The sequence below is a fragment of the Tursiops truncatus genome, chromosome 7 (genome assembly GCF_011762595.2).
Source record: "Tursiops truncatus isolate mTurTru1 chromosome 7, mTurTru1.mat.Y, whole genome shotgun sequence".
Taxonomy (NCBI): Eukaryota; Metazoa; Chordata; class Mammalia; order Artiodactyla; family Delphinidae; genus Tursiops; species Tursiops truncatus.
Window position 1 is genome coordinate 31,958,382 of NC_047040.1, and position 13,726 is coordinate 31,972,107.

The 13,726-nt window shown below is 40.7% G+C and overlaps 1 protein-coding gene across 1 annotated transcript in view; it reads right to left on the bottom strand.

The window, feature by feature from the left end:
* CD28 (CD28 molecule) overlaps positions 1-13,726 on the bottom strand; it is a 29,025-nt gene that overhangs the window by 4,036 nt on the left and 11,263 nt on the right. The window contains exons 2-3 of the mRNA XM_004315093.3: positions 4,026-4,379; positions 3,650-3,774 (exon numbers count right to left, since the gene is read on the bottom strand). Coding sequence (XP_004315141.2) covers positions 3,650-3,774; positions 4,026-4,379 — 479 coding nt within the window. The remainder of the gene's footprint in view (positions 1-3,649; positions 3,775-4,025; positions 4,380-13,726) is intronic.

The window sequence follows — 13,726 nt, forward strand, 5'->3', positions numbered from 1 at the left end:
GTCATTTGGGATTTGAGATGATGGATGAGGTTATCTAGCTGAAAGTAAGAAGAGGACATCATTAAACAGACATAATTGGGGGATGCATTCAGGGAGAGGTAGCTATGGAAACCAAGGGGGTGAGGGAAGTTGCCCTTCAAACATCTTGGTTCTACATCCTTTCTATAAATAAAGGACTAGAGTCCTCTTGGGCACAGGGTTATGTCAGGGCAGGAGTAAGGCAAGGAATTGTCTGCCCCCCACATAAATGTGGAAGGCTGCTGCTGATATCCTGGGAGGCATTAGAGTACCTATTCTAACTCTGACGACTTCCCTTGCCAGACTCCTAAGAGACAGACTTTGCTTCTGGACACTCAAATTAAACTATAGCTAGTTAGAGGGGCCCCCATAATGAAGATGCCTTGGCTCTGAGGTTCTCTGGGTTGCACCAAACTTATGAAAGATCTGTTGCAATCCGCTCCCATGCTTACCCTCATGCTGTTATCAGATAGCAGATTTAGTCATTTTCACCCTAACTGTAAACACAACAGTGGGATGGAAATGAGACATGCTGGGAACAGTATACAGAACCCACAGTGTCCATGTTCATCTAGCATATGCATATACGTGTGCAGAGTACTCACCTTACATGTCTCTGTGACTAAGTCATTTAGCCCTTCAACATTCACTGTCTGCTAAAGATGTGTGATTTCAGGACCACTCCTCCCTTTCTCTTCCTTCTACTCCCATCCTTACCAACTTGTTTCTCGGAAGCAGCAGAAAGACACAGGCATACACAGGGCAATTCATTTAAAGGACATGGTCTTCAAGAACCCACTGAATTTAAAGGCAGATACTACCTGTACACACACTATCTACATTGCCCACAGTGTGATTTATAGTGGAGAAAACTGTGTTTTTTAAAGGCTCCTTTAGACTAAGAAGGAGGATGGGTTTACCATCTCAACGGAGTGAACTGAGGATTGAGTGAGAGTGACAGGTGCTGGTCTGTGGCTGCCTGGCAGAGGGGAGCTCTCTCTTTATTCAAATGTCATCTACAGGTCAAGAACTGAGATAGAATCTGCAGCTGTTCCCAGAAACCCACTCAGCCTAGAACTGCCTACGGCAGTACATCACAGACCCTCAGGAAGTTCCAGAAAACAGCATCTTACACCAAGGCACAATGCAGACCAGCCAAAAATAGGATCCCAGAAAAGTACCCTGGAAATGGCTAAACTCTAGGGATGGATCCCTGATGACCTGGCTGCCTATCTCAGCAAGTTGCTTAAACAGTATCCAGAAAAGATGAGCCCTGGGTAAAAATGCTCTGTTATTCTATGAAATACACATATATATTTATTTCACACCCATTTGGTCAGAGAGTACAAAGACCTATGTTTGAGATGCAGATAAAGGGTACTTCTTATTGGGTAACCTAATTAACCACAAGAGGCCACAGAAGAAGATAAGGTATGCCAAGCACTGGGACTTCCCAATTTTCAGGGAGCTCGTGAGACAGAATAAGACCAAAATAAGTTTTCTCAAGACAAAGGAAGATGAACCTCACTAGGAATTAGTAGTGCTGCCAAAGAAAAACATATTGCATTTATGATGTTTCCAATTTAAAAGTAAACTTTTTTAACTCATTGAAAATAGAAGCTACTCTTGTCCCTTTGGGTAACTCGAGTCACTTAGCAAATTAGTCCCTGCTTATAGTAACTGATATTCTAGTGTATATTGACAATAAGTTTTAAATGGCGAGCAGTACCCTTCTGGCCACTGAAAGTTAAAACAGTTTTCCAAAACTACTTCTTACAAAGCTGGTAAAGTACATTGACTTAGGTCAGCATACTACAGGGGAGCACCTGTCCTGGAAATGTACCCCAAAAGGCACTGCTCCTGGCTTTTAGATTAAGAAGTTGATATTCCAAGGGGATCAAGATAAAAACAAGACCTGAGGGCTTCCCTGGTGGCGTAGTGGTTGAGAGTCTGCCTGCCGATGCAGGGGACGCGGGTTCATGCCCCAGTCCAGGAAGATCCCACATGCCGCGGAGCAACTGGGCCCGTGAGCCATGGCCGCTGAGCCTGCGCATCCGGAGCCTAAATTCTAATGTTATTGGCAAACTCCACAGAGGTTCAAAGATGAAAGGTAACTAGGATGAAGACACCAAGATCCAGACTCAACTGACATCAGAGGAAGAACTTAGGCAATATTTCACTACATAAAAAGCCCCCATCAGGGTTGGGCAACTTGAAGAAGGCAAGATAGGCAAATTCTCATGATCTGATATAAAGAATTTTCAGGAACAAGCAGCCACTTTGGTGGTTACAGATTTTGTTGGAGGTACAGATTAGGCAACAGGAAGCCTGACAAGCATCCATCTGCCCCCTAGTCTCCCAAAATGGGAGTAGCATTTGGGGAACAAGGGAGAGGCAAACTTTGGCAATAGGCTGACAAGAGTTTAAAAGGATCCCAGGCTGAATCTATCCTTGGCATGACTGTGAACCCAGGGCTTCCTTCCTCCTCCACCCCGACCCTGCCCAGCACCAAGGCTATAGTAAATAGGATGGTTTCAACATGGCATGGCTTCCAGAAATCACTGATCCATGTATGAATTAGTTAGATGTATGGAATATGCCTTAAAGACAAGTATGATACTTCAGGCATACTCATTTAAGTCCTTAGTTTGGCTTCTATGGGGGTTATCAACTCATCAGTTCATAAGCATTCTTTAAGCACTAAGCTAAATGTACTTAATACCAGATGGATGGTGAATGTCAAGAGAAATCGTCCTCTATCCTTGAGAAGCATACATATCCTGTTGAGGAAATGATTCATACATGAATCTAACTTCTAGAAAAAAAGTCAAAGACAATATGGAATCAGTGCCACACTGTGTACATAAGAACTGGAAGTTCCTGAGTAAGAGAAAGGAGAGAAAATAAGGAGGTCCCTGCCTCGCAGTAGATATGGTTATCAATACGCATTCAAATCTAGGCCAAAACTTCAACGTTGAAGAAGGTAGAGGAAAACACACCAAGTTTATTGCATGAACATTTGCAAAAGTTCGTAAACTCCAATTCAGTGGTAAGAGCTCAGAAAAGTCTAACTCCCGTTATAGTTTCATAATGACAGCACCATACTTGGCCTCACAAAATTCAACTGCTTCAGAGGAGATAAAAATATGACTCAGATAAACAGACCTAGTTTCCTTGCTAGGTTTGAATGCATAATTTCAGTAGACAAATTTCTCATGATTTTTGACCCCGAACCAAAGTTATTCATTGGCTTCAGTTTCTTAGATTCCCAAGTCGCTTAGATTTTTATACATATGTATATATTAGAGCTATTTTATATGTCATAATGACATTGCAACGTGGGGAGAAGAAAGGTAATTTTCTACCCTAATTTATCTCCCACATTTATTTACCTGTTTAGCTTCTTACTCTGCTTGGCCACCTAATCAGTGTCTTCTGAACATAAACTCACATCTGATTTTTATCTCAGATAAAGTTGGATAGGCTAAAAGAGAATCTACTGAAACCTAGCAGGGAAAAAGAAAATAATCACATGTTCAACAGAAAATAAGCCACATAGGCAAAATTCTTGAATATGTCCAACTGCATATGCAGTAGAAAAGTTACATGAAAACAATGTTGTTTCTCTTACCCAGCAGTTAGAAAGAGCCACTGTTGCTAGCAAGCTATAGAAAGCTAGGACTCCGTTTACCACCACAAGTGCCCAAAATGGCTTAGAGGACTCAGGAGACCGGGGAGCTGGACAAAGATGTTTCTCTGAAAAATAGAATAGATTAGATTAAATGATATGGGGATGGCACTTGGGTACATTTCCTTCCTTCTTCCTAGAGGAGAATGTGAGAGGAATCAAAATATGCAAAATATCACTGGCTTAAGAGTTGTAGACTTCCTCGTTGGTCAGTCCTCTTTGGGAGTTAGCCAACCCCACCACTGATCATGACCTAGTTTTCAAGACTGCAGTTGAAAACCACTACTTGAGAGTGGACACTGGTCGAGCCGTGCGTTACCTTTCACATGGATAATGGTCCCATTACTCTTCTCATTGTCTATGTAAGGAGGAGGATACAGAACCTCGATTTTGCAGAAATAAATATCCGTTTGGTTAACGTATAAATCCTGGAGGTAGAATGTCACTGTTTCGTTGCCCAAGTTCACAGTGCAGTTGAATTCCTTGTTTGTAGACTGAAGTGACTTGGAGTGATTTCCATTCACAGCACAGACCTCCACAGCACTATCTACTCCCTTATAAAGGGATGCCCGGAACTCCTTCGAGAAGAGGTTGTAGGTATACTTGCAGCTGAGGTTGACCTCATTGTTGTTTACCACAAGCATGGGCGACTGATTCACCAAAATCTTGTTTTCTGGATGGGGAAAAAATCATTTGCTTAGAACAAGAATATAAGGACTTTTTTTCTGAAGTCAAGATATATTAGTTAACAAAATAAACAGATCTCCAGCAAAGGATTTCTCTTGGCAGATGAAGACGCAGGAGCTCTTTGGAAGATAGTTATCCTGAGAGTTTACTTTTTTTTTTTTTTTTTTTTTTTTAGAGTTTACATTTTGATATTATTTTCATCCTCCTTTGAATGGAACAGTGGAGCATGTTTTCACTTGGAAGGCAGAACGTGGCCTTCTGTTGGCATTGAACATCACAGCTATGCATTTGGAATTTTTGAATCTGTGCTGAGGTTCCTAACATGTTAATCATGCTCAATTAATTTTCTAATTGAGTGTTTTTCTTGGAAATGGCTTTTAACACCTGACATAAACAAATAGATTTGTATTTTAAGTTGTGATTCAGCCTTTTGTGAAGGAATTTAAATGTTTTGAAACATTTTGACTTTTTTTATTGGCTGTTCCAAGAGTAGGATAAAGAGGTAAGAAAAATGTAATCCAAAGAATTTAATTTATCCTCCATAGCAAATTCTGAAAACAGCCTTGTCAGGAAGTTTGCATATTTGTTTCTTTAAATCACAGAAGATGGAAGAGGCCCAAGAGGCCCACAAGAGTTCTTTCTCTAGCCCATCTTCTACCTTTATGCTATCCTAGTAAACGATCAAAAAATCTGGAGACAACCTAGTTCAATCTCTTCACTTTTAAAGCAAAGAACCTGAAATCTGCATGATGGAAGAGAACATATCTATTCTATCCTGTTTTTTCCCCACTATACCCCATTCCCTAGCACATGACAATATATTCCCTTTTCTTGTAGTGACTGTGTGAGGCCTAGAAACATTGGATGATCTGTCTAATATCACTGAGCAGATGGTGAGCAAAGCAAGGACTGAAACCCAAGTAAACTACAACCACCTGAGCAATGGGCCACTCAAGCACTGAGAATCGACTTTGCAACCAACACTCTCCAAAATTTCTTTAAAACAATAAGTCACTTTGTGTCTTTGATTAAAAATTCAATACAAACAAAAAACATTTTTGCTATTGTTTTTAGGTATACTAACAATTGTCTGCCTGTTCACATTTTTTTTAAGGGTTATTTGAAGCAATATCCCCCATACCCATACTAAAGGGTCAAATCATCTATTAAAATGAAATTTACAATTTAATTTGGATTTGAATCCATGTACTCAAGTATTTTGTTTTTGCTTTGGAGAAAACGGAGCTGCATAGAACTAAATCACTAATAGCTTTTCATCTTTTACATAGTTCTCAATGCTAGCTGTACATCAAGAACCTGTGCCTGGGTCCCATTCCCAAAAATTCTGATTTAACTGGTCTATGCTGGTGGAGAGAGGGATCCATTCTTTTCATTTTTTTATAACAACTTATTAAGATATAATTCATGTACCATAAAGCTCACCCTTTTTTTAAAGTTCACCCTTTTAAAGTAAACTTTAAAAGTTCAGTGGCTTGGGCTTCCCTGGTGGCGCAGTGGTTGAGAGTCTGCCTGCCGATGCAGGGGACACGGGTTCGTGCCCGGGTCCGGGAAGATCTCACATGCCGCGGAGCAGCTGGGCCCGTGAGCCATGGCCGCTGAGCCTGCGCTCCGCAACGGGAGAGGCCACAAAAAAAAAGTTTAGCGGCTTTTTATTACATTCACAAAGCTGTGAATGGATCAACACTCTCTGATTCCAGAATATTTCATTACCCGCCAAAAGAAATCCCCTCCCCATTAGCAGCCCCCTCCCCATTCCTTCTTTTTTCCAGCCCCTGGCAATCACGAATCTATTTTCTACCTCTGTGGATTTGCCTATTCTGGACATTTCATATAAATGGGATCATCAATATGTTGCCTTTTTTTTTTTAACATCTTCATTGGAGTATAATTGCTTTACAATGGTGTGCTAGTTTCTGCTTTATAACAAAGTGAATCAGCTATACATATACATATATCCCCATATCCCCTCCCTCTTGCGTCTCCCTCCCTCCCACCCTTCCTATCCCAACCTTCTAGGTGGTCACAAAGCACCAAGCTGATCTCCCTGTGCTATGTGGCTTCTTCCCACTAGCTATCGGTTTTACATTTGGTAGTGTATATATGTACATGCCACTCTCTCACTTTGTCCCAGCTTACCCTTACCCCTCCCCATGTCCTCAAGTCCTTTCTCTAGTAGGTCTGCGTCTTTATTCCCGTCCTGCCCCTAGGTTCTTCATGACCTTTTTTTTTTTTTTAGATTCCATATATATGCGTTAGCATACAGTATTTGTTTTTCTCTTTCTAACTTACTTCACTCTGTATGACAGACTCTAGGTCCACCCACCTCACTACAAATAACTCAATTTCATTTCTTTTTACGGCTGAGTAATATTCCATTGTATATATGTGCCACATCTTCTTTATCCATTCATCTGTCAGTGGACACTTAGGCTGCTTCCATGTCCTGGCTATTGTAAATAGAGCTGCGATGAACATTGTGGTACATGACTCTTTTTGAATTATGGTTTTCTCAGTGTATATGCCCAGTAGTGGGATTGCTGGGTCGTATGGTAGTTCTATTTTTAGTTTTTTGTTGCCTTTTGTATCTAGCTTCTTTCACTTAGCAGAATGTTGTCAAGGTTCATCTATGTTGTAAATGTATCAGAACTTCATTCCTTTTCACGGCCAAATACTATCCCATTGTATGGATATACCACATTTTGTTTCTTCATTCATTAGTTGCTTTCACTTGTTGGCTATTGTGAATAATGCTGCTATGAATATTCATGTACAAGTTTTTGTGTGGACGAATGTTCTCAATTCTCTTGGGTGTACACCTGGAGTGGCATTGCTGGGTTATTATGGTAACTTTGTATTTAACTTGTTAAGGAACTGCCAAACTGCTTCCTAAAACAACTGCACCATTTTACAGCCCCACCAGCAGCGTATAAGGGTTCCAATTTCTCCACATCCTTGCCAACACTTGTTGTTGTCCATTTTTTTTATTATAGCCATCCTAGAGTTATGAAGTGGTATCTCATTGTGGTTTGATTTGCATTTCCCTAATGATTTGAGCATTTTTTTCATGTACTTATTAGCTATTTGTATACCCTTTTTAGAGAAATGTCTATTTAGATCATTTGCCCACTTACCTGGGTTGTCTTGTTAGTGTTGAGTTATCAGAGTTCTTTACATATTTGTGATACAAGTTCCTTATCAAGATATGTGATTTGCAAATATTTTCTCCTATTTTATATGTCGCGTTTAGCATTGGTTTAACAATTCCCCTGGTTGATTCTAATATTCAGTCAGGGTTGAAAACCACTATAGCCTAACAGAGCTCTCAAGCTGACAGCATATTAAAGTCATCTGGAAACTTTAAAAACCCTTGATTCCCAGGCCAATTAAATCAGAATCTTTGGGTGTAGGACCCAGACGTCAATATTTTTAAAGTTTCTCAGAGATTCTAATTTGCAGTCAAGTTTGCGAAGCAGTGGCTTAACAGTTGAAACTCACTTTTAATCCTCAATTCATAGGCTTCCACTAGCATTTCCAATCTCATTTCCTCGAACCAAAACCCTCCCCATTAGCCAGATCATTTAGGGCCACACTGTGAGTACTCATCTCTCTGTACTTTGTTCACCGACTCCACGGCCTACAATGTCTCTCCCTTCTCAGGTCTCAAAATGATTACTCTCTGTTCTACATTTTGAACACCTCTTGCTTCATAGGCTTCCATTTGTTTAACTTTTGATTTGTGTGTATTTCCTCTACACCCCTAGTTCCCAAGTCCCTTTTGAGCAAGGACAAGGGGTTATGCTTCTTTGCATGATGCTGTGCAAACAATAGCGTCTCATTAAATAATAAGTGAAAGATGGTGATCAGACTGTACCATGCTTAGCAGCAGCTAGCTCTGCCTAGCATCTCATTAAGTCCTCATTCAAAATCTGTCTCAACAACAACTTTAGCTTCATTTATTATTCATTATAACAAATACTCTCTAAAAGCACTGAAAAGTAAATACGTAAAGACTCAAAAAGTTCAGCCTGTCTTGATAGGAAAATCCAACTCATTTTCTGTTTTGTTGTATCTTGCTTGGCCTTTTTCTGTGCTTACTGAGCAAGAATCACTGGGCCGGTTCTGATTGGAAGAGCCAACCCCAGCAAGAAATGCCAACATCTGCGTTCCTTTTCAGCTTAGGTATCTGTGTTTCTGCCTATTGAGGACTCCAAGAAGTGTGTTTCTGTTATTAATTACTTGAATTCTGTTCTAATGGGCATTCAAATTCTTCCTGATCTTCCTTTGAGAGCTGATGTAAGAAAAAAGATGAGAATAGGACTCCTTCGCAGGGATTTTTTAAAAGCGGGGAGGGGAAGCATGGGCAAGGAAACTGAGTAAGGCTGAAGAGAAATCCTGGACGGTTGCTCAGTGTGGCCTCCTTCTCCCAGCAGCCACAGCAAGCTGGACAGGGAGGGGGGCCAGAGTAGCTCAAGCATCTACACTCCAGTAGTTTGCTTAGTGCCTCTTGCATAACTCAGGGTGAGACACCGTCCCAAGAGGCACTGGGAGAGAGAAATTGATTTCCCAAAGGTAAGCAGGGCTCAGTGACTATCCTTGGGCAGCTCACAATCTGGTGGGAGAAGAAAGATACAAAAACAGACAGCAACTTTAAAAAGAGTGGCAGAGTGATCTGCACGTGTTTGTGAGGGCAACTGGGGAACCAACTAAGGATTTCTGGAGGAGGTGACTGCTGACCTGAGTCTTATAAGGATTATGCACACATTGATTCAACAGGCTTTTATGAAGTAAAAGTTATCCTAGCTAAGATGAGTCTTTGTGTTAGGGGGTGCGGGGGAGGTAGGAGAATGTGTGTTGGGGTAGGGGTGAGGTAGGCGACTGTGGGGAAGATAAAGACAAAGAGAAAAAAAAGAATGGTCTAGGCAGAGCAGATGAGAAGGGAAGAAAGAGTATGGCAGGTGTTGGGAATTGCACCTACCTGAATTTGCTGGACCTGAGTTGTAAAAGACAGGACTGGCAAGGTAAGCATAGTTCATAGGTTGGACTCTCTCCTGCAGGTAATGAGGACCTTTTGAAGGATTTTAAACAGAAGAGTCATACGTACAACTTTTCATTTTATACAGATCCCTTTAGCACAAAGGTGGAAGGTGAATTTGAAGAGAACAAGAGTGAAAACGTGGAGACCAGTTAGGATGCAATTGTAGTAGTCTAGGCAAGAGGTGATAAGGGTCTGAACTATGGTTAGAAAGAGGTGGATGAACTCAAGAAATATTTCCAGACTGAAGTTGGCAGAACTCAGCATGGGTTTAGATGTGATGAGTAAGGGAGTTAAAAATGCTGTCCTCAGGCCACACAGACCAACCAGTAAGTAACACTGTTTTCCTTTTGCCTATGTCTTTTCTTCATTCATTACGTGACCGGAGCAGACAGCTCAGAAACTGAGGTGAACTTTGGACATCTGGGCTGTGAAGAAGACATTCTTCCAGCCTAGGGGATCATTGCAGAGAAAAAGGAAATAACCTCAAAGGTTCCTGGGCACATAGTTGACGCCCTGGATCTTAGTCAGTGTTTGCTGTTTTTCAGAAGAGGGAGAAGCAGTGGTCTTCCTCTGCTTCCCTTCACAGAGCATGATATAATGAGATAACTGGAAAATAGATTTCCCTTCTGTTCATGATGGGGCCTCCAAATTCAAACCTCAGCATTGTTAAAACGGATCACATTTCTCCTGAGCCCATTCTCCCTCGGCACTACAAAGTGAGAAACTTCTTAGGGAAGAGTCATCTGAGGTCCTAGGATCTAGGCTGGCTGTTACCTGTTCAATATTGCCCTGGTTGATGGCCTCTCCAACAGTTGAGCAAGGCAAGGAAAAGTCACTTCCTGTGTGACCCTATGTACTAATATTTTGTTGGGAAAGAGCTTGAAATATATTGGTTACATGGTCATTTGAGGGAAAAGAGATGTCCAATTTATCTGTCAAGGTTTACTTTCCTCCCTCTTCTATGTCAGCACAGATCATTTTAAAATTAGGTACTATGCTTGAAGTATCAATAGTTCTTTCAATATGTGCTAGTGTGTGACAACAGCCTCCTAGCTGAGGGTTCAACTTGAATTCAAGTTTGACTGATAGAACCTCTTGTTTTTTAACATGTATCTCCTTATAGTACTTGCTTCCACCTTGATTCATGTCAGTCATTCAGAGAAACCTAAGTGAGAAGCCATCTCATAGGACTTCAAAATCCACATCTGCTTTGGAGAGACACTAAGGGAAGGAAATTCACTCTGGGTGGTGGGAAAAGATAATCAATTGCTCTAAGTGATATTGAATATTTGTGATCATTATGACTTCCCATAGAAACAGTAATTCTGAGTGCTCTCATTTTTTCTTAAAAATGGAGCAAGTGTGAAAATGCATACCCCTTACTCTGCGAGAGTAAAGTAATAACATGGATCAGTCAAAGCAACAAATAACCAGAACACCAAATGACATTTGGCTTTGATACGTATTTTGGTTCTCTGAGTTTCAGGGAATCTACAGTACTTAAATGACTTAAGGACATATTGTAAAATTTAAGGACATATCTAGACTCAGAAGAAGAAATAAGAGAAATATTTAGCTTCCCCATACTAGCTTCTGTTTGATTCCTTTTTGCTTTCCAGTTAGTGCTAGGAGTGGGACGCATCCTTCTCATGTTAATTTTTTTCTTAGCAGACCTACCCCTTTCCCTGTAAATATTCAGTTTTCCCTCTTGTGAGTAGTTAGGCAAGGTCTGCCTAGGTCAAACCTACCAGGTTAAAAGAGAGACATTGTCAATCTATCAGTTGTATTCGCTTCTGGTGTCAAAAGATTGGCTTGACTGACATGGCTCTAATTGAATTGGCAAGTTGTTTTGATGATGAATTTAGTGCTTTGCTTTTCAAAGCCTTTCCTAGCAGCTAAACTAGCTAAAGGTGTGGAGACAGGAAGCAGTAACCTCAAACCTCTTTCCCTCACAACTCCTCCTTGACAACAGGCAACATGAAGAGTTAAGATTGGAGGTGAGAAGGTACTTATCTGCTACCTATGAGCAAGGCAGTGAGAGCTGAAAGATTTCCCACAGATAATCTGTGAATTTTGTGATATAGTTGACTTCTGGAAAATTGAAAGTTGCTTGTGCTTCCATGAGAAAGGGGGGAAGGGAGCTTGGTTACCAAAAACAAAACAAAACAAAACTTTCCCTTTTTGCCTATGGTAAATAGGTCAACTACTATAATAATAAACAACTCTCTGCACAGGTGGAGTGGATAACCATCTCTAAGGTGTGGCTCCAAACACCAGAGAAGGAGCCCTGACCCTAAAAGGACACTCCCCACCAGCTCAGTTAATGCTTTGATTTCAAAATAAGGTGAAGCCTAAAATGCAATGTGGGAAATACATTGACAAATTAGTAACTATGGTCTATATTCATAGGGCTACAAAGTGCTTTCTCCTATTTTATCTCATATAAACTCTACATTAACCTGTGAAATAAATAAGCAGGACAGTCATCTTTATGCCCATTTTATAGATGAGGAAACTGAGGTCAAAAAGGTCTAATTCTTGCTCAAGGTTACAGGACAAGTACATGACCCTTAGGACTTGGCTCAAGCCTCATGACTTCTAATCTAGTGTTCTTTTCCCTCTGCCAGGTTGCATCAAAATTTCCATCAATTTTGGTGATTGTTTCTAGACCTTCTCAAAGTTGGACTTGATAGTTGGATGGCACAGAAGTGAGACTTAGGAGGAGAATATCATTGAGCAGGGGAGTAAATGGAGTGGGAAGAGGACAGGACCAAGATAAATTTCATTTTCTACCCCGTTTTGCTGGAATACCATCCCGCAAAAAGTGCTCAGCTGGATGGGAAGTTGGAGATGATCTCAGCCAATCCCTTATTTTAAACAAGAGGCAACTGAAAACCAAAGAAGTAAATGGCTTTCTAAACAAGGTCACAGAAATTGTGGAAGATCTAAGATATTATTTATTTATGATTCTAGGAGTAATATTTTAAATCATGAATGAATAGAAAACCAATTTTGTACATTCAGCAAGTTTGACTTGATTTCATGTCAATCTTGACTTTTTCATATTTAGAAAAAGTCTGTTACCAAACTTGCTTTGCCTCTACACAAAAAATTTTGCTTACAATTGCAGAGACTTCCTGAAGGTCATAGATGGATCCTAGATAAAGCCTACAGACAATATGGTCCCATGAAGTGCCTCTTATAAATTATTTCAGATCCACACGCAATAATTACACCATTGCAACAATTCCATTTCAGCTTGCCCACATGTCCAAAAGAGTTTGAACACAAACATTAGTCAATACGTAAAATCACTTTCAATCTAAACCTCATTGGGCAAACCCTTAACTTCAGGGCCTTTGTGAATTACATTTATTTGTCCTGATTAATTTAGGATATTCCATCTTTCCTTTTCCTTATCATAGCACCATAGAGAAATCAAATGGCACACAGAGGCTGGTGAACCAGAGAGTGGAATACGCAGCACTCAAGACTGAAGGCCGCATTCCTTAACTAAAGTTAAGGAAGCCCTAAAAAAGATAGAGTACATGTTTCTTTAGCAACGTCATTGTGCTTTGACCTCTTGACCTTGTTGTCAATGTCCATTGACCTCTTAAGAACTTTGTTGGGTTCCATCTCTGCACACCATGATCAGAGTTTCTTCTGCAGTTTAACAATCAGGTTGTAAAGATCCTAATCACGTTGCTTCCTTTTTAAAATTCTGACTGAACAGAGTTTAGCATGTTAGGCAGGAACCAAAGAAAATGAAGCTTTCTCTTTTCAACCATCTTGCCCTGTGATGTTTGTGAACACATTGTGAAGGTGACACTGGTTTCCCTGGCACAGAACACCTCCTTCCTGACCACAGAGCTGGTGAAGTTACCGTAACTTTCCTCTGAGCACGTTTCCTGTTCAGGCCCAGGATACCTTTCAGCACATGGCCATCTGACCACTTCCTCCTTTTGCAGACTCCATAAGGGGCAGGCTGACCATAGGCCAATGCAGTGCTGGCCTCAGGAACTCGTAAGACAAACTGTGCTTTCTGGGAGGACTTGAATGCTCAACCATCTGTGGCTCTGGTAAGTCTAGCTTGTGGCTTGGATTCATAGAGATGTGAGAAAGAGGAACACAAGACACTCAGACTACAGCACCTTTCACCATCCTTCTCAGTGAAAACAGAGAGAAAAACAACGCTATCAAACTTTGAATGGCTCCAGACTCTCTGAAATCCATGTCAAAATGGGGGGAAAAATGTAATTCAGAATATGTTTTCAAAA